At 36.6% G+C, this 27365-nt stretch overlaps 1 protein-coding gene across 7 annotated transcripts in view; it reads left to right on the forward strand.

Moving 5' to 3' along the window:
- The window catches only part of METTL25 (methyltransferase like 25), a 135495-nt gene that overhangs the window by 60136 nt on the left and 47994 nt on the right, over window positions 1–27365 (forward strand). For 5 of the 7 annotated variants that reach the window (XR_009736289.1, XM_061415649.1, XM_061415647.1 and 2 more), the window contains exons 6-8: window positions 4337–4431; window positions 11459–11488; window positions 16110–16183. Coding sequence is in view for 6 of the 7 variants with exons in the window: in XM_061415649.1 (XP_061271633.1) it covers window positions 4337–4431; window positions 11459–11488; window positions 16110–16183 (199 nt within the window). In the remaining variant the exon portion in view is untranslated. Of the gene's footprint in view, window positions 1–4336; window positions 4432–5426; window positions 5516–11458; window positions 11489–16109; window positions 16184–27365 lie in introns of all 7 variants that reach the window. The other 2 variants (XM_061415653.1, XM_061415650.1) reach the window with 1 other exon arrangement.

A 27365-nucleotide genomic window follows, 5' to 3' on the forward strand; every position in this document is an offset into this window, starting at 1 on the left:
CCTATGTAATATGTAACCCCATCTGCATCTCCCCTTTATCACCATGCATCAGTTGGCAAGCCCAGAACTCTGTATTTCCCTGAAAAATTCCCCTCCCTGCCCCCACCACAACACTCATAGCCTCACCACTATCTCTAGGGATGCTAAGGCCTAACCCCATCATGCCTTTGATCCACATTCGTGTCAGTCCTCACCAGAAACCTGGCCTCACAATTCATTCCTGATTTCCAGGATTCTCAACAAATGTATATATGTCCTTTGTTTGGCCTTGTCTTCTACCTCTTCTCAACTCCAAAATGTTCTTGAATTCAGTCATTCATTACCAAAATTGCCTTTATGTGCAACCTATTCTTTGAAGATCGCTTTACTGTCTTAATCAAAACGGAGCTCTTCCCTGAGGAAGCACACTTGCCGTACTCATCAGCAGTGCATTTTTCCATCTCAGTTCCCTTGTATGAGGTAATTGGCTGCTTTGTTGCTACTGCAAGACTGTATTCATCATCTAATGCTGTTTGAGAGATCACCGCAAAACTGAATGACTTAGAGACAATAAATTTTATTATATCTTATTACAATTTCTGTGGGTTAAGAATTTGAGACTAACTTGGGCATGGATTTCTTATTTTAGATTTTTTTTTTCCTGGAAATAATATTCCCCTTCCATTGTAATATATTTTCCAGAAATACTCTCCTCATTTCAGTCTGATGTTAAGTAGTATTTTAGCTTATTATTGGTGGAGGAAATGTCTACCTATTTTCAGGCAAGTAGACATGCTTTTTTCCTGGCAGCATAAGGCAAATTGCAGAGCAGAGATGGTACACTAATTATACTTTTCATTACAAATCCATTGCTTGTTTCTTAAGTGGAATTCTCCTGTTTTGTACCAAGCTGACTTTCATCTCCTCTTTTCCATTCCTACAAGTTTGTTCTGTAGGTATTTTGTTGGAGTATTAGAAATTGAAAAATTGCTAGTTAATAATTTTTAAATTGTATAATATTCTGGTATTATATTTTTGGAAATTAACTATGTCTTGTTGGAGCTCTGTTTGCTTTTCATTAAGTCTTCCCAACAAATATTTTCATGACTTGTCTCCTCATATAAATCTCTGCTCAAATACACATTGTCAAAGAAGACTCCTGTATTAATTAGAACAGAAGGATTCAACTAATGTGTCATGGATGCTACAAAGGAGTTCCTGTGATATTGCTTCCTTCATCCCATAGGTTTTGGCTCAACACAGTTATCATCATCTGTTTATTCCACTGTAATCTACAAAATCCACCATATTCTCTGAGTGCTGAGCTACAAAAAAAAAGTTTGGGAAACACTGAATTAAAGATTTAGATGCTAGATAGGTTCAAACCCAAAGTAGCAGTCGCTTCAACAAAACAGATAGATATTTCTATTTCAGTCCTAAGGTAGACAATTAGAGCTAGTTAAAGGAGCTCTGAGGGCATCCACACAGATGCCCTCAAATGGTAAAGAATCTGTCTGTGATGCAGGAGACTCAGGTTCGATCCCTGGGTTGGAAAGATCCCCTGGAGAAGAGAATGGCTACCCACCCCACTATTCTTGCCTGGAGAACTCCATGGACAGAGGAGTGTGGCAGGCTACAGTCCATGGGGTTGCAGAGTCAGACATGACTGAGTGTCTAACACACAGACACACAAAAGGAGCTCTGTACTAAAAAGCCTTCCAAAACCCAGAATCCTTCTGTCTTGTGGCTCCATTATCTGCTTGCCAACATGACCATAAAGTGGGGAGGGGAGAGCTTACCCCTCCCCTTTTGAGCATTTGCACATTACTTTGCCAACAAAGGTCCGTCTAGTCAAGGCTATGGTTTTTCCTGTGGTCATGTATGGATGTGAGAGTTGGACTGTGAAGAAGGCTGAGTGCCGAAGAATTGATGCTTTTCAACTGTGGTGTTGGAGAAGACTCTTGAGAGTCCCATGAACTGCAAGGAGATCCAACCAGTCCATTCTGAAGGAGATCAGCCCTGGGATTTCTTTGGAAGGAATGATGCTAAAGCTGAAACTCCAGTACTTTGGCCACCTCATGCGCAGAGTTGACTGATTGGAAAAGACTCTGATGCTGGGAGGGATTGGGGGCAGGAGGAGAAGGGGACAACAGAGGATGAAATGGCTGGATGGCATCACTGACTCGATGGACGTGAGTCTGAGTGAACTCCGGGAGTTGGTGATGGACAGGGAGGCTTGGCGTGGTGCGATTCATGGGGTCGCAAAGAGTTGGACACGACTGAGTGACTGAACTGAACTGAACTTCTGCCCATATCCTGTTAGCCAAAACTTAATCTCTAGCTATCCTAGTGGCTACATGGGAGTCTGGGAATTATAGTCTCTAATCTGAACAGCTGAATAGTCAGCTAAAGATTGAATGCTCTGTTACTTCGTAAGGAAGAAGGAGAGAGCAGATGGGGGAAGGGAAAAAACAGTTTTATTAGGACTTTCCTAAACACTCTCAATAAAACAGCAAAACCTCATTTCTTTAGCCCCTTACTCTTTAGAGTAAAGTTGAGCTCTTTCTTTCTTCAGCTGTCAGAAAAAGAGTTAAACTACTTACAGTAACCCTTTCGTTTAGCAATAATCATGTTTTGGTTAAATCGTAAAGCCTTCAGTAAAACTCAAACCTCTCTTTCAAGCCATCCTGGTAATTGATGGAGGAAGTAGACTGGGGTCCCTTGGACTTGGATAGGCTTCAAGGGCTCCATGAGTCCTGGGCAATTGTAAGTGAAGTTGTTTATCTAGCCTGGTGGTTAAGAGCATGGCCTCTGGAGTCAGACTGCTGGTTTAAATTCCAGGTCTGTCATGTGCTAGATTTGCAACTTCGGCAGTCCTCTTAAAGTCCCTGTGCTTAGTTTCTCTATCGGAAACATGATAGTATACCTATTTCATAGAATTGCTGTGGGGACTTGTTAACACACTGAAAGCTCCTAGCATTTAAAGGTAATTAATATATTTAAAGTACTTATAACAGTGCTTAACAATATTGTGTTGTATAAATACTAGCATTATTATTATTTATATTCCTGGGGCAAGGAATATGTCTTCCATCTTCCATATGATTATCAAATAAGGTCAATTATAAAATCTTAATTAAAAGAAAGAAGGAAATCACTATCACAGGCTCATGTCCATATGAAACTTAAATTTTCTCTATTTTAATCAAAAACCAAGTGATATTTCATAACACAGACGTTTATTTGGTGGAATCTACATCAACAGTATGGCTTCACTGGTGGCTCAATGGTAAAGAATCCATCTGCCAATGCAGGAGACATGGGTTCAGTCCCTGGTTTGGGAAGGTCCCCTGGAGGAGGAAATGACAACCCACTCCAGTATTCTTGCCTGGGAAATCCCATGGACAGAGGAGCCTGGTGGGCTACAAGGGTTGCAAAAGAGTCAGACACGTAGTGACTAAACGACAGCAACAGCCTCAATAATACTTTGTTTTAAACCATTTTCTTATTTTCTCGTTCTATTTTACTTTTTAATCTAATAGAAAATTTATATGTATCTTAATTTCCTTTTCTTTACCACTGTTTTGATAAACTTGAGTTCTTATTTTCCAGGCTTTAATTTAAAATAGATTTTTTTTTTCCTTGTCAGAAATGCTGTGTAATTAATAGTTGATCATAAGGGGTTTTAACATCAGCAAGTTACATATATAACTCTATAAGTGAGTCAACAGCAGATATGTGTGATTAAGTAGTGAATGCTGACTTTTTTGTTGTTGTTACTTAAACCATAAATGCAGTTGAGCCAAACTGAATCACAGTTGAAAATGTAACATCCTATTAATATAATGGAAAAAAGAAGAGTGCATACAGCTGTTCTGGAAAATGAACACTGTGGCTGGGGAAAAAATATTGATGCTTCAACATTGTTGGGAATGAATTAATATTGTTCTAGAATAAATTGCCAAATGTCACATGTAATAAATCATTTTATTAGAAAGTTGGGTCAGCAGAAAATGCCCAGTATCTCATTACTTATCTTCTATAGTTACACTGCACATGAAAAGTATTTCCATTTTAAATTGCTTTTGTTAAATCTTTGAAAAATAATTTTGGTAAATTGGCTGGTATCAGACCTGGAGCTTGAATGCAAAACAGCTGTTGTTGAGAAAATGCCATTTTCATAAAATTAATATGTTTTCAATTAACATACTGGAATGAGCTTTTAAACATTACCACTTCCATGTTTAACTACTGTTTGACTTTCAAATGACTGATTTGCGCTCTCAATAGATTATTTACTTTAACTAAAAAAGGAAGAATTTTATTTAAATAATTCATATTTTTCTTCCATCTGCAGAATATACCCAAGAAAGGCGGGGATTTCCAATGTGCCACTATTTGAAGGAAGAGAGATGGTGCTGTGGCCGAAACGCCAGAATGTCAGCCTGTTTGGTAGGATTTGTTCTTTCTCAACTAAAAGCTTTATCCAGATGTTGCTGAATTTATTTCTTTGGCTCTGTTAAATGCCAAATTTTGCAGAGCATCTTTATTAATGCATTTATGCACTGCAAATTATGAGGGGAAAAAAACGGCTTGCCCTTGCAACATTATTCACTCTGCATGCAGTATGGTCATAATTTATAGTTATACTTTAATTCTGCATTATGGCACTTTATTTCTTACATGTAATTACTTTAATTATCATATAAAATGTACCAACAACCAGTTCTTAAACACAGAATTACTTTAGTGCTTTATCCACAGCTCTGTGGGGGTGTGTGTGTGTGTGTGTGTGTGTGTGCGTGCATGTGTATAGCAGATCATTTGGTCTCCTAAGTTTTCATAAAATGGGAAAAATATTATTAAACTGTCTGGGATAGGAAGTACCTATCTAGTTAACTGAAATCTTTATTTAAAATGTCTGAGTTGGCTCTTATCCTTAGATCTAGAACACTTTGGCCCACAGTCTTCTCTGTTTGTGGTGTTATGTTGGTCTAAAAAGGACCAAATTCCAGTTAAATGGTGTAAATGGATTTTGCCATCATAAATGTAAAATATTGTTTCTACAATAATGTTTCTAATGTACAACCCCAAGGTAAATTTAACTATTATGTGGTCATTATTTTGATAATTTTATATTGCCAATAACACAGCAATGTAAAGAAACAGTGCTACAATGTTCTAGGTCATGTATCTGAGAGTTAACTTAGAAATCTATTTTTGCTAAAAAAATGATTTCCTTTGATAAATCCTTTTAAAATATTTTTCTGGGAATTTGTCTTGTTCTTTCATTATATTTGTAAATAATACTCATTTAGGGTCTTGTTAGAATGTCAGCTCATTTTTGGAATGACTTGATTCCCAGAATGTTGGCAACTTATACCCTCTAGGCAAGAAGAAATTGAAATAGTCTTTTGTAGGGAAACTGACTTCTTACTGTTTTTCAGTCACACAGTCGTGTCCAGCTCTTTGGGACACCAGGGACTGCAACACGCCCAGCCTTCCTATCCTTCACCGTCTCCTGGAGTTTGCCCAGGTTCGTGTTCATTGCTTCGGTGAGGCTGTCCAGCCATCTCATCCTCTGACGCCCTCTTCTCCTTCTGCCCTCAATCTGCCCCAGCATCAGGGACCATTCCAATGAGTTGTCTATTCACATCAGATGACCAAAATACTTGAGCTTCAGCATCAGTCCTTCCAGGGTATATTCAGGGTTGATCTCCCTTAAGATTGACTGGTTTGATCTCCTTGCTATCCAAGGGACTCTTAAGAGTCTTCTCCAGCATCAGAGTTCGAAGGCTTCAATTCTTTGGCATTCTGCCTTCTTTACAGTCCAGCTCTTACAACTGTACCTGACCACTGGGAAGATCATAGCCTTGACTATGGACCTTTGCCAGCAGAGTGATGTCTCTGCTTTTCAACGCACTGTCTAGATTTGTCATTGCTTTCCTGCCAAGAAGCAATTGTCTTCTGATTTCATGACTGCAGTGTCTGTCTCCAGTGATTTTGGAGCCCAAGAAGAGGAAATCTGTCATTACTTCCACCTTTTCCCCTTCTATTTGCCATGTAGTAATGGGGCCAGATGCCATGATCTTAGTTTTTTTAATATTTAGTCTTAAGCCGGCTCTTTCACTCTCCTCCTTCACCCTCAAGAGGCTTATTAGTTCCTCTTCACTTTATGCCATTAAAGTGGTGTTATCTGCATATCTGAAGTTGTTGATGTTTCTCCCACCTTTCTTGACTTCTGGCTTGTAACTCATCCAGTTCAGCATTGCTCCTGATGTGCTCAGCATATTGGTTAAATAAACGGGGTGACAGCAGATAGCCCTATCGTACTCCTTTCTCTATATTGAACCAGTCAGTTTTTCCATACAGGATTCTAACTGTTACCTCTTGACGTGCATGCAGGTTTCTTAGGAGACAGGTAACGTGGTCTGGTATTCCCATCTCTCTAAGAGCTTTCCAGTTTGTCATGATCTACACAGTCAAAGGCGATAGTGTAGTCCATGAAACAAAGATGGATGTTTTTCTGAAATTCCCTTGCTTTTTCTATAATCCAGCAAAGGTTGGCAATTTTATTTCTAGTTCCTCTTCCTTTTCTAAACCCAGCTTGGACATCTGGAAGTTCTTGGTTCCCATAATTCTGAAGCCTAGCATGCAAGATTTTAAGCATGACCTTATTAGCATGGGAGATAAGTGCAATTGTCCAATGGTTAGCACCTTCTTTAGTACTACCCTTCTTGGGGATTAGGATTAAATTCAGTTCATTTTAGTCGCTCAGTTGTGTCTGATTCTGTGACCCCATGGATTGCAGCATGCTAGGCTTCCCTGTCCATCACCAGTTCCTGGAGCTTGCTCAAACTCATGTCCATCGAGTTGATGATGCCACCCATCATCTCATCCTCTGTCATCCCCTTCTTCCCCTGCCTTCAATCTTTCTCAGCATCAGGGTTTTTTCCAGTGAGTCAGTTCTTCACATCAGGTGACCAAAGTATTGGAGCTTCAGCTTCAGCTTCAGCTTCAGCATCAGTCCTTCCAATGAACACTCAGGAGTGATCTCCTTTAGGAGGGACTGGTTGGATCTCCTTGCAGTCCAGGGGATTCTCAAGTCTTCTCCAACACCACAGGTCAAAAGCATCAATTCTTTGGTGCTCAGTTTTCTTTATAGTCCAGCTCTCACATCCATATGTGACTACTGGAAAAACCATAGCTTTGACTATTTGACCTTTGTCAGCAAAATAATGTCTCTGCTTTTTAATATGCTGTCTAGGTTTGTCATAGTTTTTCTTCTAAAGAGCAAGTGTCTTTTAACTTCATGGCTGCAGTCACCATCTGCAGTGATTGGAATTATGATTGACTATTTTCCAGTCCCGTGGCCACTGCTGGGTCTTCCAGAGTTGCTGACATAGTGAATGCAAGACCCTGATGGAATCATCCTTTGGGGATTTGAATAGTTGTGCTGGAATTTCATCGCATTCACTAGCTTTATTAACAGCATTGCTTTTTAAGGCCCACTTGACTTCACTCTCCAGAATGTCTGACTCTGGATGATTAACCACACCATTGTAGTAATCCGGTTCATTAAGATCTTTTTTATACAGTTCTTCCATGTATTCTTACCATCTCTTCTTGATCTCTTCACCTTCTACTAGGTCTCTACCCTTTTTATCCCTTATTGTGACCATCTTTGGTGAAATACTCCCATGATGTTTCCAGTTTTCCTGAAGAGATCACCTGTCTTTCCCCTTTTGTTGTTTTCTTGTATTATTAAGCATTGTTCATTGAAAAAGACCTTGTTTCTTCTGGCTATTTTTTGGAACTCTACATTTAATTGGATGTACCTTTCCCTCTCTCCCTTGCTTTTCACTTCTCTTCGTTCTTCAGCTATTTGTAAAGTCTCCTCAGATAACCACTTTGCCTTCTTGCTTTTCTTTTTCTTTGGGATGGTTTTGTTTGCTGCCTCCTGTACAATATTATGGACCTCTGTCCATAGTTCTTCAAGTACAATGTTAACTAGATCTGGCCCCTTGAATCTATTCATTACCTCTACTGAAAATTCACATGGGATTTGATTTAAGCCATGCCTTTCTGGCGAAGGGGTTTTTCCTGGTTTTCTTTAGTTTAAGCCTGAATTTTGCTCTGAGAAGTTGATGATCTGAGCCACAGTCAGCTCCAGGTCTTGTTTTTGCTGACTGTATACAGCTTCTCCATCTTCAGCTATGAAGAATGTGATCAGTTTGATTTCAGTATTGACCATTTGGTGATGTCCATGTGTAAAGTCATCTGTTGTGTTGTTGGAAAATGGTATTTGCTATGACTAATGCATTCTCTTGGCAGAATTCAGTTAACCTTTGCCCTACTTCATTTTGTTCTCCAGGGCCAAACTTGCCTGTTACTCAATTATATCTTGACTTCCTACTTTTACATTCCAGTCCCTGATGATGAATAGAACATCTTTTTTAGGTGTTAGTTCTAGGAGGTCTTCTAGGTCTTCATAGAACAAATCAATTTCTTTGACATCTGTGATTGGGACATAGACTTGGATTACTGTGATATTGAAGGCTTGCCTTGGAAACGAACCAAGATCATTCTGTAATTTTTGAGGCTGTAACCAAGTACTGTATTTCAGACTGTTTTGTTGATTATGAGGGCTACTCCATTTCTTCTGTGGGATTCTTGCCCACAGTAGTAGATAAGATGGTCATCTGAATTAAATTTACCCATTCCTGTCCATTTTAGTTTGCTAATTCCTCTAAGCAAGAAGAAATTGAAATAGTCTTTTTGTAGGGAATCTGACTAGGCTAAGAGAAAAGTCTGAAGATACTGGCATTAGAAATTTCACGATAAAATAGGACCTTTGTGGTGAGGTCTGTAATTACTAGTCCTCTCATAAGCACAGTGCTTCCATTCAAGTTTATGATACCTACATTTTAGTTATCAGCAGACAGCCGAGAATCTTTAACTGTCTAAGAAAGTCTAACAGGAAAGAACAGAGATCAGATAAACAAATAGGAAAGAAGCAACTTGGAGAAAACAATCCAAAATAAAAACAGATACTATCCAAAATAATATATAATAGCAATTAATATCCCTTAGAAAGATAAAAGAATATAGTATGTTAACAAAACAAAACTGTTTGCTATAAACATTCAGCAAACCATAAAGAAGGGTTTTTGAAAAGTAAATTCCAAAATAAAGAATTTATCAACCACTTTGCCTGACTAATGTCAGCTTCTTAGAGAATGCTCCTTTCCTTCTGGCTCTATCCTTGTCTTTGCTCATGTGGATTTCTTTTCTTGACAAATCTTAGAAAGTCTAAGGAACATTTTTTTGGTGTTTCTTGTTTCATTGCCTTTTTCTTCATAACTCACCTTTTCTACAAATATTCAGAGCTTAAAGGATTGAGAGAGTGAGACAGACAGAGAGGTATCTTTCTGGTAACACTTTCAGATGAATTGTTAAGGGTACTAACCAGGGGGGAATAAATGAATTATATTAGTGTAATCTTATCAGCATACTTTTAGCCTGATAAAATATAAAAATATTAGTATGAAATGAACACTTAGTATATTCTCTTCATCATCTATATTTATTGGCCAAGAAAAATTATTAATGTTTGTAAGAAACTGTTTATCACCTACCTGTTTATCTTTTATCATGTAATCAAAATTTAACATTTGGTTTTCTAAGATAAATTCATCAACAACACATACCAAAATTAGCCCTGTGTTATATGATATTTGTATTGACACCAAATAATATATTATTAAAAACTTGCCTGTCACAATATTAATTGGCTATAATATTAGTAAGTCATGCCTGACTGACTCTTTTCGATCCCAAGGACTGTAGCCCACCAGGCTCCCACTGTCCATGAATTTCTCCAGGAAAGAATACTGGAATGGGTTGCCATTCCCTTCTCCAGGGAATCTTCCTGACCCAGGGATCAAACCCAGGTCTCCTGCAATGCAGACAGATTCTTTACCATCTTAGTTACCAGGGAATTGTCTATACTCCTGTATAAAATAAAAAGTTTATCTCCAGGAAAGAATACTGGAATGGGTTGCCATTCCCTTCTCCAGGGAATCTTCCTGACCCAGGGATCAAACCCAGGTCTCCTGCAATGCAGACAGATTCTTTACCATCTTAGCTACCAGGGAATTGTCTATACTCCTGTATAAAATAAAAAGTTTATTATTTAATAATCATCTTCTGTATTCATAACACTCTTACTCTTGATGTTCAGTGAAGGTATCCTTGAAGTCAATGGGAAAGTTCCATTTTTTTCTTCAAACAATTTCTGTGAAGCAAACTTTCATAACATGAGCTCATTTTCCCACTAAATCTTCATGACATGAGATCATGAAAAGTAAATTGGGATTTGGAAAACAAGTTTTTAGTTCCTACTCACCTGCTAACTAACTGTGCAACTTGTGACAAGTTCCTTTCATTGTCAGTGACCTTGTGCATCTGCAAAAATTGCACTTTGGATAATCTGTAAATTTTCTTTCAGCTTTAAAAGGACATGATTCAGCTAAATCTAAAAAGTAATATTTAAGAAGACATAGGCATCTGAAATAAATATGAGTAGTTTGAATTAGGAAGTGTATGCAAATATGTTACATTTTACTACTTTATGTTTGAAATATTTTCTAATTAAAGCTTTAATAATAAAATTTTAGTTAAAATATTATCATGTGATTCAGTTATAAAACAACATAAATGTGGAAATGTATGTTTCTAAAAAAAACTGAAAGTTTCAGAAGGCTCTATTCCATATTTGAATTATAACAAATCTTTCATATATATTGTATTAAGAGTATTTATTAGAAATATTAGGAAATGTTTTATAAAAATATTTTGCATTTTAAGTAAATATAAATGTAAAACTAACTACATGTAAAATTGTAAAATATGTATTACTTTCTCTTAAAGTGAGTTGATCACATGTGAATTTGATTTGAATTTGCAGACCATGCAGACCAAAAACATGTACTTTTGTAAGCTAAGATTTCAACCATAATTTGTTTGATATACTTTTATTTAATAAAAGATAAAATTATATGTTTTTTAAAAATTGGAAGAAAATAAATTAAAACATAGCATATAAATTATGTTTATTACATATATTATAATAGCTTTGGATTTATTTGTTTTAGCTACAATAAAAGAGAGCCAAGAATGTGTCTTTATATCTTTCCAGTTTTCTAATTCCTTCTAAGTTCAAAGAGTGTATACAGTTGCAGTGTGTGTGTGTTTGTGTACATGACACACACGCATATAGCAGCCCTAAATTATACAAGTGTACCAGTTAGCATTCCTTCGTGATATTAACACTTGTAAGTGTATAAACTATTATGTTATCAGTTAATTAATCTCTTTCAATGTCACTTTTACAAGCCCTCATATAATGTGTTTATAAGTTTTATAAGATAAGACTAAACATATCAACTATCTTTGTCTTATTTTTTTCTCCTTAAAGGCTCTGGAGCGGGTTGCAGTTGGCCAAGGGGTAAGTGAGAGTGTTTATTCTAATCCAGCTGATGAAAGTGATAGGTTTTCTCAAAGTGCTCTTCATACCTGACCTGCTGGTGAACCTAAAACCTGATGGATTTTAATAAATACTCCCTCTTCTTGTCTCCTCTTCATATTCAAACTTACACATTTTCTGTAAGTTTACTTTATTATAAAAGAGAATTGAACTCTCAGGAAAAGAATATTAAGCTTTTAGGAAGACTTCTACATTATACTCTTATACTAGGACCTCATTTCTTCATATTATGTTAAACAGTCTATAAATATTTCTGACGAATGTTGTTGCTGACTTTCAAGCTTTTATGGGCTTAGTTCAAGCAAAGATAAACAAGGTATAACATTCAATTTATTTTTTAGCTATAGTTCAAAGCACACATTTTATTTGGTGGTTTTTTAACTTCTGTTTTTATTGAATTCATTAGTCATTAGTTGCAGATATTAAATGTATTCAATGTAATTGCTTTATCCTCTACCTTATGATTTATGAAATGTTTTAATATTTTTAACATTTTTTTAGAGTTCCTTTTAAATTTATCACAAAATTTTCTTACTGGACCTAAATTTTAGAGATTTATTTTTAGCTTCTTTTCAGAGTATTAATATGTCAATTTTAATTTTTAAATATAATAATAGATAATAGTAGTGACAAGTATCATTTCCTGAGTGCTTACTTTGGATCAGACACAATGCTAAGAACTTTGTGTGGACTTTTTTTAAAAAGTCGGAGCTTCCCAGGTGGCACTAGTGGTAAAGAATCCGCCTGCCAATGCAGGAGGCACAAGAGACGCAGGTTCGATCCCTGGTTGGGAAGATCCCCTGGAGGAGGAAATGACAACCCAATTCAGTATTCTTGACTGGAAAATGCTATGGACAGAGGAACCTGGCGGGCTACAGTCCATGGGGCTGCAAGGAGTTGGACACGACTGAGCACAGTTTAAAAAAAGTTAAAAAATTTAAAAAGATAAATAAAATTAAAAAAAATAAAATTATAAAAAAAATATTGATTGTAGCTACCTAAAAACTGACAAAAACTGATTTTTTAAAGACATTCGAGCATACTTTAAGCTTGTAGGCTTTATTCTCTGACGGCTGATTTGCGTCTTGTCTTACATCAGTTACTGGCTTAGTGAGCTGGGGACACATCATGATTTCTCCACAGCTTAATTTCTTAATCTGTAAAATACAAATAATAACAATCATAAAACTAAGAGTAATAATAATACCTTTCTCATAGAGTTTTTGTGAGGATTAAATGAGTGAAAGATGTAAAATGCTTAAAACAATGTCACATAGTAAGTCTTCAGTACATATCAACTCTTGTTACTGTTTTAGGTGATTAATTATGATCATGAAAATGAAAGCTTAGTTTCATACAATGCTTAGCAAAGTTCAGTTCAAAGTTGGCTTTTTCAATTAAAATGCCCCATACATGGCCTCTAAGGTGGGGACTATTATCTCACAATACACACAAGAAAGCTGTTAAGTAGTGAACAATGAGATTTGAATCTCTGACTCTGGAGCCCAAGCTCTTGACTATAGTACAGATCAAAATAGCGGTTCCTTAGGGGTCTGGAAGAGGAAAGAGCATTAATCATAATAATGCCCCAGTGCATTTATGCTCTGCTCTTCAGTTTCCCAAGTGCTCGCTCATGTTTACAGTCCATCTTGTGAGTTAAGTATTCCCCAAACTTACGTGAGAACATGATACACAGCACAAGTTTAATAGTACATTCTAGCTCAATTAATTGTAGAGTTTTTCCAGCTTAGTGCCCTGTCCACTAGACCTGTAACATGTATGTCTTAATATACATATACATCCTTTAAGGGTGTCCTCTGTCTGCTCCCTCTCATTTTAAAATTCATTAAAGTGTTAAGTTGATTTATCATTTGCAAAGGAAAGAAAGTAAACTCTGAGGCACATCCAGCTTGTTCCTGGAGTGGTCAGGCACAGGCTGCACGGAAGATGTTGACTTCCTTCCCACTTACCCCCATCTGTATTTACCAGGATGGATAGTCCTGGTTATTCAAGGAGTGCACATTCGAAGGCACTTCATAACTCTCTTTCCTTTCTCTTAGGAAACAGCTGTAAAGTTCTTTACTCAGGGTTACTGGGGAATGATGATTTATTCCATCCTGTTTGTATTCCTCTGTGCATTCCATTTTTTGTATGTTCTCTTGCTTAAAGTATGTTTCTTGGTCTTTTTGGTAGCCTTTCTATAGTCAGTTTTTAATAACAATTAAATGTACATGTATTTCTAAATTATCTGAATATCATTTTATATAATTTATCTAAAAGGCATGGGAAAGGAGAGCTTTATTTTTAAGAGTTTCTTCTCAGCTTTTGTACATGAAAGTGTGTAATAAAAAAATTGATGACACCCCATCTTTGCCAAAATGTGGAAGAAGCAAAATAGTATCATGGCTTAGTAGTGGGACATCAGAGCCAGGCTTCCTCAGCTCAAACAACAGCTTCAGTGTTTTTAGGAGTTTTATATAAAATGTACATAACATTGAAGTTCCTATCTATTATAACTAATCAAATAAAAAGTTAATTTTGTAAGCCATTTATAATTCTAATATTTCACTTCATTAAATATTTCTCAGAATGTCTTGAATTTCACTAGAACAATATGAGTAGGTATTAATATATGAAAAGGGATTTCAACATTTCTGTGAGAGAACTGAAAGGATTTGGGGGAAATGGGGGACAGATAATAGAGATAGTAGGTACTGCAAAAAAGAATTACTCCAGGAGTTGGTGATGGACAGGGAGGCCTGGTGTGCTGCGATTCAGGGGGTCGCAAAGAGTCAGACACGACTGAGTGACTGAACTGAACTGAACTGAAGATCAAAAATTATCAAATAGAAAATATATCCAGAGATGGGAAATTCTTAATGAAATTTTTGGAAAACTCTTCAGGAAATGAAAGTTTATAAATCAGAGATTTTGTCTTAAGGAGTTGTATTTGGAAAGAGATTTTGTATAAGGAGTGTGCCTTTTGAAGTTTATAAATTTTAGTGTGGGCACTCAAGTATATGTATGTCTGCTTTTCAGTGAGTCATTTAGGAGTTGGGTTGGAAACTGGTATTACTAATACCATTTCTTACTAGAATCGCCCTTCTCCCTGCTCCCACCATCCAGTGAGGATATAACTTGTGTTCAAAGTACTGTCTCAAGACCCTACAAGTCAGATGTTCTCCAGTGACTTAAGAAGGCAATGCCATTGGGTAAAGACCCAGGAAATAATGGTTGACCCTCAACTGCCAACTTGAGATGTTGTTTTAGTCTCAGCATCTGGGACATGCAGTGTAGGAACTTGATGTTAAGTGGCGAAGTGGGGCAGTAGAATAGGTTTCCCGCCTGAGCACACAGGCAAAATGTTTATTTTCTGCTAAACTCCACTTGAATCCAGTGTGTTGTAGTTGAAAACAAATGATAGTAACAATGTGGGGCTCAGAAGGAGAATTAAAGTTACAAAAGGATAACTTATTAGATATGCACGTTTCATTGAACTCTGTCTTTAAAACAGTTTTTACCTTATTTGACTACTCAGAGGTATTCAATTATTGTTGACCTCCTTCCTTGTTCATTTTTCTTTTTTTCAACAGTAACTTGACATGGAAACAGGGTTATTGTTCCTGATATTTGTGTTGAATTTTCCTGTACTATCAGTATTAAAAGGTCTTTGGCCACTATTGGAGAAGGCAATGGCACCCCACTCCAGTACTCTTGCCTGGAAAATCCCATGGACGGAGGAGCCTGGTAGGCTGCAGTCCATGGGGTCACTAGGAGTCGGACACAACTGAGCGACTTCACTTTCACTTTTCACTTTCATGCATTGGAGAAGGAAATGGCAACCCACTCCAGTGTTCTTGCCTGGAAATCCCAGGGACGGGGGAGCTTGGTGGGCTGTCATCTCTGGGGTCGCACAGAGTTGGACATGACTGAAGCGACTTAGCAGCAGCAGCAGCAGCAGTATAAGAGTACCTCTTACATTGCCACAGTGAAGCATTTTTCTTCTCTGTATAGGACTTTCTTACCTTCTACTTCTTTGAAGCTAATATGCATCACTAAGGCCTTCTTCTCTACCTTTGGACCTTCACGGTCACTTCCCACTTCTTTCTCCCTAGGAAGTGAACCTATTTTGGAATGTCCTTATGTAGTGTAGTGCCTTTTTTCTCTGGCTCAGCGTCCTAGGTTAAATCTCTAATCCACATCTGTGAGGAAAGACCCACATTCTCTGCTCTTTTGCACACACATCCTACTTCTCTCTTTACAGTGCTGACGCAGTTGTGAACGTTTATTTCTACGTTTTTAAATGATAAGCACTCCATTTGGGATGTTAGCTCATTTTTCCTTGATTTTTCCTTTTCTGCTTCATTCACTACTACTTCTTTTATAGTTTCTTTTATTTTCTCAGTGAGAATTAGCCCCCAGGTACATTTTATTTAGAATAGAAGTGTTATAATATTATCCTCTATGTTAACAGCAAACTCAGGTTTCTAACATTCACTTATGGTCCCAACTCTCAAGCATTGATTTAATTTTTGTTTTTTACTTGTTTCTTGTGCTCATATGTATCTGCTTTTTTTTTCAGCTGCCTACTGAGTCCCTCTTCTATCGTGCCATACTCCAGGATATTATTAAAGAGTGCTATGGCATCACCAAATGGTATGATGATTTCGTTTCAATAATAATAGCTATCCTGTGTGACTGTTCATTTTCAGGTGAATTTATTCAGGGTCACTGTTATTAGTAGAAGAAGCTTTGAATTTGAGCATGAAATAAGAGTTCTAATGATTCCCTTTTGTACTGGGAGGTTGTTATGATGATTAAGTTATATATGGTTACATATGTAAAATGCACTTTAGAGTGTGAGAAGTATTGAAATGTTATATATTAGTAATTCAGTGAATATAATATGAGCAGGTGTGTGTGTATGTGTGTCTAAGTGCTCAATCGTGTCCGACTCTTTGTGATCCATGGACTGTATAGGCCACCAGGCTCCTCCATGGAATTTTCCAGGCAAGAACACTGGATTGGGTTGCCATTTCCTATTCCAGGGGATCTTCCCACCCCGGGATTGAGTCTGCGTCTCTTGTGTCTCCTGCATTGGCAGGCAGATTCTTTACCACCGCTCCACCTGGGAAGCCCAAATATGAGCAAAGGTTACGTCGTAGAAGGTTCACAACCGCTGGAGCATGAAGCTTAGTAATCAGAACAGATATCCATTTTAAACAGCCGTTGTGGCCATTCTTGTCTCTACTGGTAAAACAGTAGCCCTGCGTATGTTTTGTTTGGTTTCTGTTTTCCCCAGATAATAACTGCCTATACACAAAGGCAAGGGTTAGGAGAGTTTTTCATAATAGTGGTTTAACAACTGCTATACTCAAACATATATTTCTGCAGTCCCTTCGGGTTTCGTGAGTTTCTTCCTACTAGTTATAATTTTAGGATTCTTATTGCCATTTGGTTATAAGGAATTATTCTTAAAATAGGATAGTTTTCAAGTTCTCAAAGACAAAAACAAATCCACACTCATTAATAGGAATGGAAGCTATTAATATTTTCAGATTAGGTATAATTTCTCTAAGAAAAATAGTCTTTTTGTTTTAACTAAAAAAATTATGACATGTAAATATCTACATATGCCATTGATTTTAATTGTCATTTCTATGTAGTTAACTCCAAAATCTGTATCCCACTATCCATTCTCTTTTCCAAATATTAATCTTCAAAATGTCTAGAAATGAATTTCTCATGGTTTCCTGTAAACTAATTCCTTTCTCTTTCTGGAAAACTGATTTCTTTCTCACCCCAAGATGTTAATCTTGTTAGCAAAAGTCACAAAATTGTGCAAATTCATGTTCACTCACATACTGACTGGCTGCCTTCCTTTAAGCCCTCAGATCTATTCATTAGTGTGTTTGTTGTTCTGTTGTTCTCTTAATGCCTGCTTAAAATCATCTAAACTCTTTCCTAAACCTTTCTTCTCACTTAAAAATTCAAATCTCTCTAACCTTCCACATTCTTGCCTGCCTTGATTACTCAATAGATATTATTTATTATAATACTTTTTTCATTCCAGACCTTTATTAACCTTTCAGCCACATTTGATCATGCAATAATTGCTTTTGCCAGACTGCCTTCCTCATTATCTTCCATTAAGCGACATTCCTCTAAGTTTCCTCTTCTTACTCTCAAAACTCATCTATCTTCTTTAAGTGTTCTTCTTACTTAGCCCCTTGGTGTTTCTAGAAATTCTTTAGTGTTTTATACTCAGCTGCTGTCTCTTTATATTTCTTCTTTCTCTTAGCAATTACTGTAACAAGAGATAACTTACATCATGTATCCAGCTCATACCTCTTTTCTGAAGTTCTAATCTACATTTCTCAATTTAACTCAAATAGCTTCTCTTAAGTACCTTAAAAATACACCAGATTCAGCCAGAGCCAAAATACCAAGTCAGCTTCACCCCAGTTCTATTGCTGTTTCTTCTGTCCTTTGACTTCTTTTGTCCTTTCTGGGGAAAGGCATGGCCATTATCAACCTTTAGGAATCTTAAAATGATGTGTGCTTATTTTCTTTTCCCAGCATCAAGCCACACATTCTGATAAGTTGCCAAGACTTGTACTTGTTATAGTTTTTTAACACAGGGATTGTTTATTGTGTGTCAGGCAGTCTATCAAGTTCTGAATGCATACTATGGATCTAGTATCCACATAGGAGTCTTTCATAATCTAGTCAGGATGGCATATGCAAAAACCAAAGAAAATAAGAGAAACCCACATCCAAGAACAGCAGACTATAATTAGAGCTAACTCTCCATCTGAAAAAAGCTGAAAATGCTGAGATGTGTACATATGCATGTGTGTGGTGAGTGTATACAAGTATGTGTGTTTGTGTGTATGTGTGTATTTAAATTTGTTTTTAATTGTCTGGTGAACATCAGATACTAGCAAGGAAATTGAAAATTATCAGATATTTAGGAGAAGATGGAAACCAAGAGAAATGAGCTCAGCTTGAGATTTTCATTTTTCCCCAGATGCCATTTCTTAGATACACAAAAGGCAAGTTCCCTGGCAGTCCAGCAGTTAGGACTTAGTGCTTTCATTGCCGGGGCCCGGGTTCAGTCCTTGATTCAATCAGGGATTTAAGATCTCACAAGCTGCCCAGTGTGACCAAATTTAAGAAAATAAATAGAATAAAGCAACAATAGCAGCAATAACAGAAGAATGATAAATAGCTGCAGTGTTTATAAGAGCAGTAGTCTAAACAGAATGAATAAAATGAACAAAAATGTCATTAATAGGAAAATGGGTAAACTGTAGGTAGAACACTGTGCCTTAGTGAAAATGTGTGAATTACAACTACATGCATCAAAGTGAATGAATGTTGTAAACGTTATAGAAAAATTCCTGCAGGATGGATCCATTCTTATAATTTGGAAACAAACACAGCTGTATAATTATGCAGGAGTATAAAATATGTGGTGAGCATCAAGAAAAGCATAGCAATGATCAACACAAGCCTTATTCAGTGGTATAGCATCCTGTTGGAGGGAGGGCAGTTGAGTACAGAGTGATGAGTGGGGAAGGCGAGGGGCACATAGGAATTTCTAAAGACTGGTAATGCTCTGTTTCTCAGATTTGGTATTGCTTATAGGACTTCATTTTATTGACATACACACTGTATTTTTTAAATCCTTGTTTTTATGCAATAGTAATAAAATTATAATCTCATTTCAGGCCACACCTCAGAGTTAGTTGAGCTACATATTATATCCCTAGTATATATTGCAATCACTTCATTATAGTAATAAGGAAAATTAAGATAAAGTAGTTAAAAGCTTGTCTTAAGTCGTACAGCTTAAAAGAACCAGGACTAGGACCAAATTTGTAGTCCACAAATGTTTTTGCTATCCCATGCTTCTCTTTGGAATATGTTTAATATGAGTTGAGTTACAGGTCTCCTTGTAAATTCTTTGGGATCTTTTTAAATATGAGTTGAGTTATAGGTCTCCTTGTATTAGCAATGTAACAAGGTTACCTTGATTGGAATCTCTATCCAGCAAGAGTACTAAAGATAGAAATAAGATCACTTAATAATTTCTTTTGCATTTTATTTAATTTTTCTTGCTAACTAAAATATATTGTCTTCAAGTGATATCCCACTTCAGAATACTTGAAACATAGTTCTGAAAGTTAAGTATAATTGTTTATATTAGAAGTAAACTTTTTTCATGAACTTAAATTAACAGAGTATCTTTACTCTGTTGATTATAATTGTGACTTAGCATTGAACATTTATGTTAAAACTCAATAATTTGTATAATTTTTAAGATGTTATAATTAGTCCTTATCTGGAAACTTTCTAAGGGAATAAAATGCCAAAGAAAGCATTTCATGGAATTAAAAATCCTTCAGAACACTTCAAAAGAGGACAGAGAAATAGATGTATATACTTTATAATTCTCTTTCATACTGAGTACTGTAAACCACTGTATAAGAAATACATCATTTCTGATGCCTGTAATTATTAATTAATTTAATTTCATTATGATTTTGCAGTAATCAGATAAATATTTGAAAAGCCAGGTCATCAACACTGGCTCACAAAATTAAAGGTAATTATTTAGTCCCTAACGTGTGGTCAAATTAGCAAGTCAGTATCTTTTAAATTGAAAAGTAGGTTGAAGATTTTTGGTACTTCTTTAAGGGATTTCCATTTTCAGCAAAATTTTATAAGTCTGAAAAAATACTTAAAGTTTTCCTTGTCTTTCAGTATATATTAGCATATAAAAGGCACAAGATAAATAATTTCATAAATATTTTGTGATGATAGAGAAACTGAATTTTGACACTTTCTGCTTATTTTTATTGAGTATATCTACCTTTTCCTAAAATTTCCTACACTGATGTTGCTTCTTTGGAAAATGCCACAAGTAAGCCATGTTCTTCATTTTGTGGACAGCATGTGGATGGTGTTGGATTCACTTGAGTAGAATTTTAATTAGATCTACTGCATTCACTTTTATTAAAAGAAAGAATGCTCATTCCTTTTTAGCATGCTAACCATGCCTTATTCTGACAGAGGGCCCCCTTTCAGTCTGTTCTTTAAATCCCATCATTTATCTTTCAGAAACAGTCATGTCACTTTTCTTACTTCAATATGTTTGATAATTCCTCTTCTTCATACTCAAAAACTAAAATATCCTTATTATGGCATTCAGGGCCATTTCTCAGGTGTCACTGATGTCCTTTCCAGCCTAAGTCACCCCTTTCTTCCTTCTCTGTACCCCAAGCAGCTGCTCATGCACATCGTTTGTACACTAGATTATTCCTTTCCCATGCAATTAATTTTGCACCTCCTGTGTGTTCTTGGAGCTCCTCTGGCTACTTGAAATCTTCACCTCCCCATTCCTGTCATCCTTTCCTCCCCTGACCTCTGGCAGGTAAAATCCTAGGGTTTCCTTAAAACTCAGTTTAGAAAGCATCTCTAGTATCTTTCTCTTCTCCTTCTCACTCTCTTCTCCCATAGAACTTAATCTGTTTGATTCATTGCTCTTATCCAATCTAAATATACAATTAGTATTTGTGTCTGCTCCTCTGCCACCTAGTGAGCCCTGGTGGCCAATTTTTAGCTTTATTTAATGAAGTCATATATCATCATGGTTAAGAACACTGATTCTGAAAATCCTCTTTGGACCCATTTTCCCCTCCAACTACTATCTCATATCTCCTCTTTCCTTTACTGGGAAAATCCTTGAAAGGGCTGCCAATTTCTTTCCCATTTTTGCTTGAATACCAATCAGACTTTACTTCCATCACTCCATCAAACTCCCTTTTTTAGGATCACTTGTGACCCCACAGTAGTCGTGTACAGATGTTAGAATCAGACCTTAAAGAAGGCTGAGCGCCAAAGAACTGACACTTTCAAACTGTGCTGCTGGAGAAGACTCTGGAGAGTCCTTTGGACTGCAAGGAGATCAAACCAGTCAATTCTAAAGGCAATCAACCCTTAATACTCTTTGGAAGGACTGATGCTGTAGCTGAAACTCCAGTACTTTGGCCACCTGATGCAAAGAGCTGACTCATTGAAAAAGAATCTCATGCTGGGAAAAATTGAAGGCAGGAGGAGAATGGGTTGACAGAAAATGAGATGGCTGGATAGCATCATTGACTCAATGGACATGAATTTGGGCGGTCTCCAGGAGACAGAAGGACAGGGAAGCCTGGCATGCTGCAGTTCATAGGATAGCAAAGAGTCGGACATGACTTAGCAACTGAACAACAACAGTGACCCCATATGGCTAAATCCTGTGGTCAGTTCTCAGTCCTCATCTTACCTAGCCTGCCATCAGTATTTCAGACAGTTTATTACTTTTTACGGAAACACTTTTTCTCTTATATGCTAGAGAAAGTCCCTCTTAAGATAGTCACTTTTTAAATTTCATTCTTTTGTTTCATTCGTTTTTTCCCCCCCAGTTTATTTTGCTGACTCCTCTTCCTCTTTGAAACCTCTCATTGTTAAAGAGCTTTTTTTCTGTCCCCACTAACCAGGTGATCTCATAACATTGCATGGCTTTCAATACCATCTTACGCTGATGAATCTCAAATCTGTAGTCTAATCGTTATTGTTCCTTCAAATTGTGTCTGACTCTGTGACCCTGTGGCCTGTAGCTCACCATAGTCCAGTTCTTCTAGTTGTTCTGGTCAGGAATTCTGGAGATAATTTTGACCCCTGTCTCTCACACTGCCTCGATCTAGTCCAGCAATTTTGTAGTCTCTCTAATTAAACATATCTAAAATGCCACCACTTCTTACCACCCTCAGGGCCACCACCCTGGTCTAAGCCACCACCATCTCTCATTTAGATGATTACAGTAACCTCCTAATTGCTCTTCCTGCTTCTGTTTTTGCCCCATTGAGTCTATTCTCTATGCAATAGCCAGAGTGATCCTGTTAATACTTTTAAGTGAGATCTTCCTCACAATCTTCCCATGGATTCTTATTCATGTGGAAGTAAAGCTGATTATTTTCACTATGACCTACAAAGCCTTATATGATGGAGCTATCATTATCTCTCTGATCTCATTTCTACTAATTTCCCATTTATTTATGTCTGTACTGCCTTCCTTGCCATTACTTAAAAATAAGAGGAATACTCTCTACTTTAAGGCCTTTCCATATAATGCATTCTCTGCTTGGAATATCATCACCAGATGCCACATGGCTAGCTGACTCTCCTTCAGTTCTTCACTCAAAATTATCCTCTCTGTGACACCCACCATCACTCCTCTCTAACATTTCTCTCCTCTATCATCAGCTTCTCATTAGCTCTTATGCTACACATAATATACTGAATGTTTTACTTACTTGTCTCTGATCATTTCCCAATTCAGATGATTTTTGTTTGGCTGGTTCCATTCATAAGTCATGGAACCTTGTAATCTGGCTCCAGAGTATTTTAGAAATGCCTTTGAAGAAAGATAAATCAGATCCTGATTACAGATCCTGATTATAGAGTATTCTTCAGATTGTTGTCTGAAGAGCAGTGATTCTATAAAAATCCTTTGAGAGACAAGAATTTCTTGATCAAATAAATGCTTCATGCACTGTCGTCCTGTTTAAGATTCGAACGCACATTTTTGTTTTAAAGACTCTCAGAGGTCTGGCAAGAGACAGCAGGGTGTGATGGCTAAAAGCACCGCCCCTTCCTCACTGGGTGAGACACTGTGATCTTAGGCATATGACCTAATGTGTTTCTGCTTCAGTTTTCCAATCTGTAAACTGGGGTGAAAAATGGTACCTACCTCAAAGAGATGTTGTGAAAAGTAAGTTAGTATATGCTGCTGCTGCTGCTAAGTCGCTTCAGTGGTGTCCGACTCTGTGCAACCCCAGAGACGGAAGTCCACCAGGCTCGCTCGTCCCTAGGATTCTCCAGGCAAGAACACTGGAGTGGGTTGCCATTTCCTTCTCCAAAAGTTAGTGTATATAAAGTGCTGAAAATAGTGCCTGGAACATAGTTAGTGAATGCTATCACTATTAAAATTCATCTATTGAACTTTGTTGAAATGTGTTTATTTGTTCATATGATATTTTTTTCTCTCAAAACTATACACACACGTAGTTAAAATTTATAACTCTAAGTGTTTTATGGGGCATACTCTAAGAAGCACAGAAAAATCTTGAAAATAATTAGTATAACTCATCTGAGGATCTCATTTGTGATTAATTTGATTATTTGTCTTTAAGTTCCAAAGGAAATGACAATAGCAAAATAAGATTGTTTTGATTATTTTGTTTAATATCACATATATTATTGATAGTCAACTATAGAATACTATGGAGTATTTTCTGTTATATACAGTAAGTCTAGTCCCATTTAAATCCAAAATAGGAACATAGTGCAACAAACATCCTTTCCTTTTGGTGACTAGTCCTTGCTCTCCTGTTACTTTTATGTCATGTCCACCTGATGACAAAATTTCCTATACCTTCAAAGCTCTAAATGTTAAAAAATAAATTATTTAGGGTCAAGTTATTGTTACATGAATACTTATACATGTGGACAACATAAATTAAAATTTTTTATTTTTAATTATTAAATATGAACAGTTAAACTTTATTGGAATGCATCTCCTATTGAGACAGATGGGAGTGGCCTTTATAATGCCTGAGTAAGGAAACTATTTGTCAACGATTCTCCGGAGGATCTGACACCTCATAGCAATGCAACATAGTAATGTGGGTGAGAGGTATGCCTTTTCTTTGCCAAGTTAGAGCAGAAGGGCCATCTGTGAAAGGAGATGTAGAAAACAGGGATTTTCCCAGACAGATGAGTTTAAGGAAAGTGGGTATAAGGAAGTAGAGGATTTGGAAACTTATTTTTTTTAAATCAGCCCCAACGGTGTACCCCTTTAAAAGTCTTTGCAGATTCCTCACAGCCAGTGAAGACCACAGTTTTAAATCCCTGCATTTAACCTTATTGCATTCCATGGTAAGTAGTCAAGCCACTTATATAAGCAATAAGAAAACCAAAACTTTTATTAATAACAAGTCAAGGTACTTATTTAAAAAATAAAATACCAACACAGTTATATGAGCAAAATCATAATTTTATCAAGTAATATAAGTACTACCTTACCTAATATTTCTGTAACACTTTACAGTTTACTGTTATCGTGCGTTATCTCATTTACATCTTTCTGTTGAGCTATTAAGTAGATGTTACCTCCATTTCATCTCTCTTTTTTCAGTGAGAAAGTTGAAGTTCTGAGAGCTGATTCGTTTACTGCTGCTGGAATTTAGATCTGTTGACTTCTTGTCCAAGTGTTTTTTTTTTTTTTCCTAGTACAATGAAATTTTAGAGAGTATTCTTGATTAAAATTAGAGCATTCTTGAAATCTGTATGAGAAAGAGTACTATTGCCAGGGAGGCCAAAATTTGGATCGTGGCCTCAACTTTCTCTTACTCTGCTGTCATTGTCCTGTTAATCAGACAGTCTGCTTTGTGTTAAACACTACCCTCTATGATCGGAGGCTCTGTCTGAGGCCTTGAAGATAACCTGACAAATAATCTGTGGACCCTGCCATCAGGGAGTAACAGAGACAGATATATTAAACAGGTAACTATGTGCTTCTCTGCATTATCAAAAGGATTCTAGCATTACTCTTTCTCAGGAGGATGGTAAGCAGTATTGCAAACTAGTCTAGCAGTCTTATCACAGCAACTGCCAACCATTATTTGACATGGTTCCCATGCTTTCTAGACCAAGTAACCAAGGGTGTGTGGTCTAATAAGAAAATTTATATAGAAAAGCCATTCTATACAGTGGAAACATAGGAGTCATGTACAGTAAAATCTACCTATGAAAATTCCTTGCATTTCCTACAAAGTACTGAAGGAAAGTACATAGATTCAGTATTATAGCCCAGTATCGTAATTAAATGTGTAAAATGTTTAAGTGCATATTGTTTGCCTGTATACAGTATACAATACATACATAAAATGTTTCACAGTATTTTTCATGACATGCCAAGCATACATACTTGAATTCACGTACATTAAATGCTTCTGGGACTCAACTCATCATTTGATCATGTGACAACCACCCTTGGGAGGTAGTTTTAGGATATAGGATCAGAGAGAGGTTTTGTGTGGGGTGGGGGATTTTGGTGTGCTTGCTTGCTGTTTTCAGACAGAAAAACTTCAACGTTTTCCTGTGACAAGTCAAGACTCAGTAAAGAGAAGTCAAAGATACTTAATACGTCAGAGGAGACAGAATGAGATAGCCTCCAGATCCTTGATATTAGGCATTTTCTTACAGAAAACAATTATATTAACTAGACTAATTATACATAATTATATATGTGGCCTCCCTGGTAGCTCTGTTGCTAAAGAATCCACCTGTAATGCAGCAGACCCAGGTTTAATCCCTGGGTGGGGAAAGTCCCCTGGAGAAGGGCATGGCAGTCCACACCTGTATTCTTGCCTAGAGAATCCCATGGACAGAGGAGCCTGGTGGGCTACAGTCCATGGGGTCACAAAGAGTTGGACACGATTTAGTGACTAAACTGCTACATATTAATTATGTTAAATAATTAACAGAGAGAAGGATTTATTTACACACATGTCAGCAAAAATTAAGATTACAGTGATTCTGTGATGTCATAATATGTGATTATAAAAGCAGACTCCAACCTTGAGTGTTAAGTAATGAGAAAAATGCAATTGGCACTTATTAAAAATTAAAATTAAATGTGGGATTGCCCCATATTCCATTTACTAACAATCCTATTCTGCCCTTGTACTTTCTGAATAGTACTGAGATTTTTCTTGTACCTGCCCTTCTTTATTCTTGTTTCTTAATTATTAGAATTGCAATATTTATCTTTAAAACTTTAGACTCTTCTAAAGGCTGATGAGGCAAGTAGTCTTTTTCTTGTAGCTGCAAAGGAGCAGGTTGCACTCTTCATTATAAACTCTCTTTGAAGCTATTATTTTTAAGAACATTGTTTTGTAAGTTACCCAGACTTTAGATATTAGCGCCATGTCTGGCAGAAGTAACTTTACCTCCAAAAGTTCTAAAAGCCTGATTCATTCTACTTAATCTTATGTTGCTTTGGTAATAATATTTAAATTGACGTTCTGTTTTCTATAATATATTCTTATTTCTTAAACCAAAATGGACTTATTGGTACTTTCCTCTCTTTCCATAGCCATAAAAGTAATAAAACCATTTTTCAGAACGTTTTTAACAATAGCACTCTATTTTCAAGTACAATCTTATGTAGAACCAAATAAATTTAATAAATTTTAGAAAAGAACTTTTTTCTGACACAGTTATCCTTTCATATTTCATGGAAAATTGTAAACCTTAGATTACCTCTTTGAAGTCCTTAAGAAAGCAATTTTTAAAAATTGTTTAACCTATTTCTAAATTTTAAGTGTTGGCCTAATTTTAATGTTACTGTATATTCATCTCTTTTATCAATATTGCTCTTCACAATACTGTTGGAAATTGAGACCTTTTGAAACTCAATTCTTCCTCTAAGAAAGTTCCCCTTGTCAATTGCAGTAGCTGAAGTACTCCCTACTCTGTGCTGTATGCTGCTCACCATCTTGCGCTTATCACATCGAATTCTAACATTTCTCCACCTGTCTTCCCTCATAAATTGTGGATGATTCTACCCCTCGAATGCAGCACAGTAACAGGAAAATGACCACTATTCATTGAGTGTTTGTCAGATACTGAGCCAAGCACACTATATAGACTCTGTTACTGAATCTTCAACCTTCTACTGCTAAACAAGGAGGGACAAGAGAGGCTTTTAAGTGGTAAATAAGTG

The sequence above is a fragment of the Bos javanicus genome, chromosome 5 (assembly GCF_032452875.1).
Source record: "Bos javanicus breed banteng chromosome 5, ARS-OSU_banteng_1.0, whole genome shotgun sequence".
NCBI classification, from domain to species: Eukaryota; Metazoa; Chordata; class Mammalia; order Artiodactyla; family Bovidae; genus Bos; species Bos javanicus.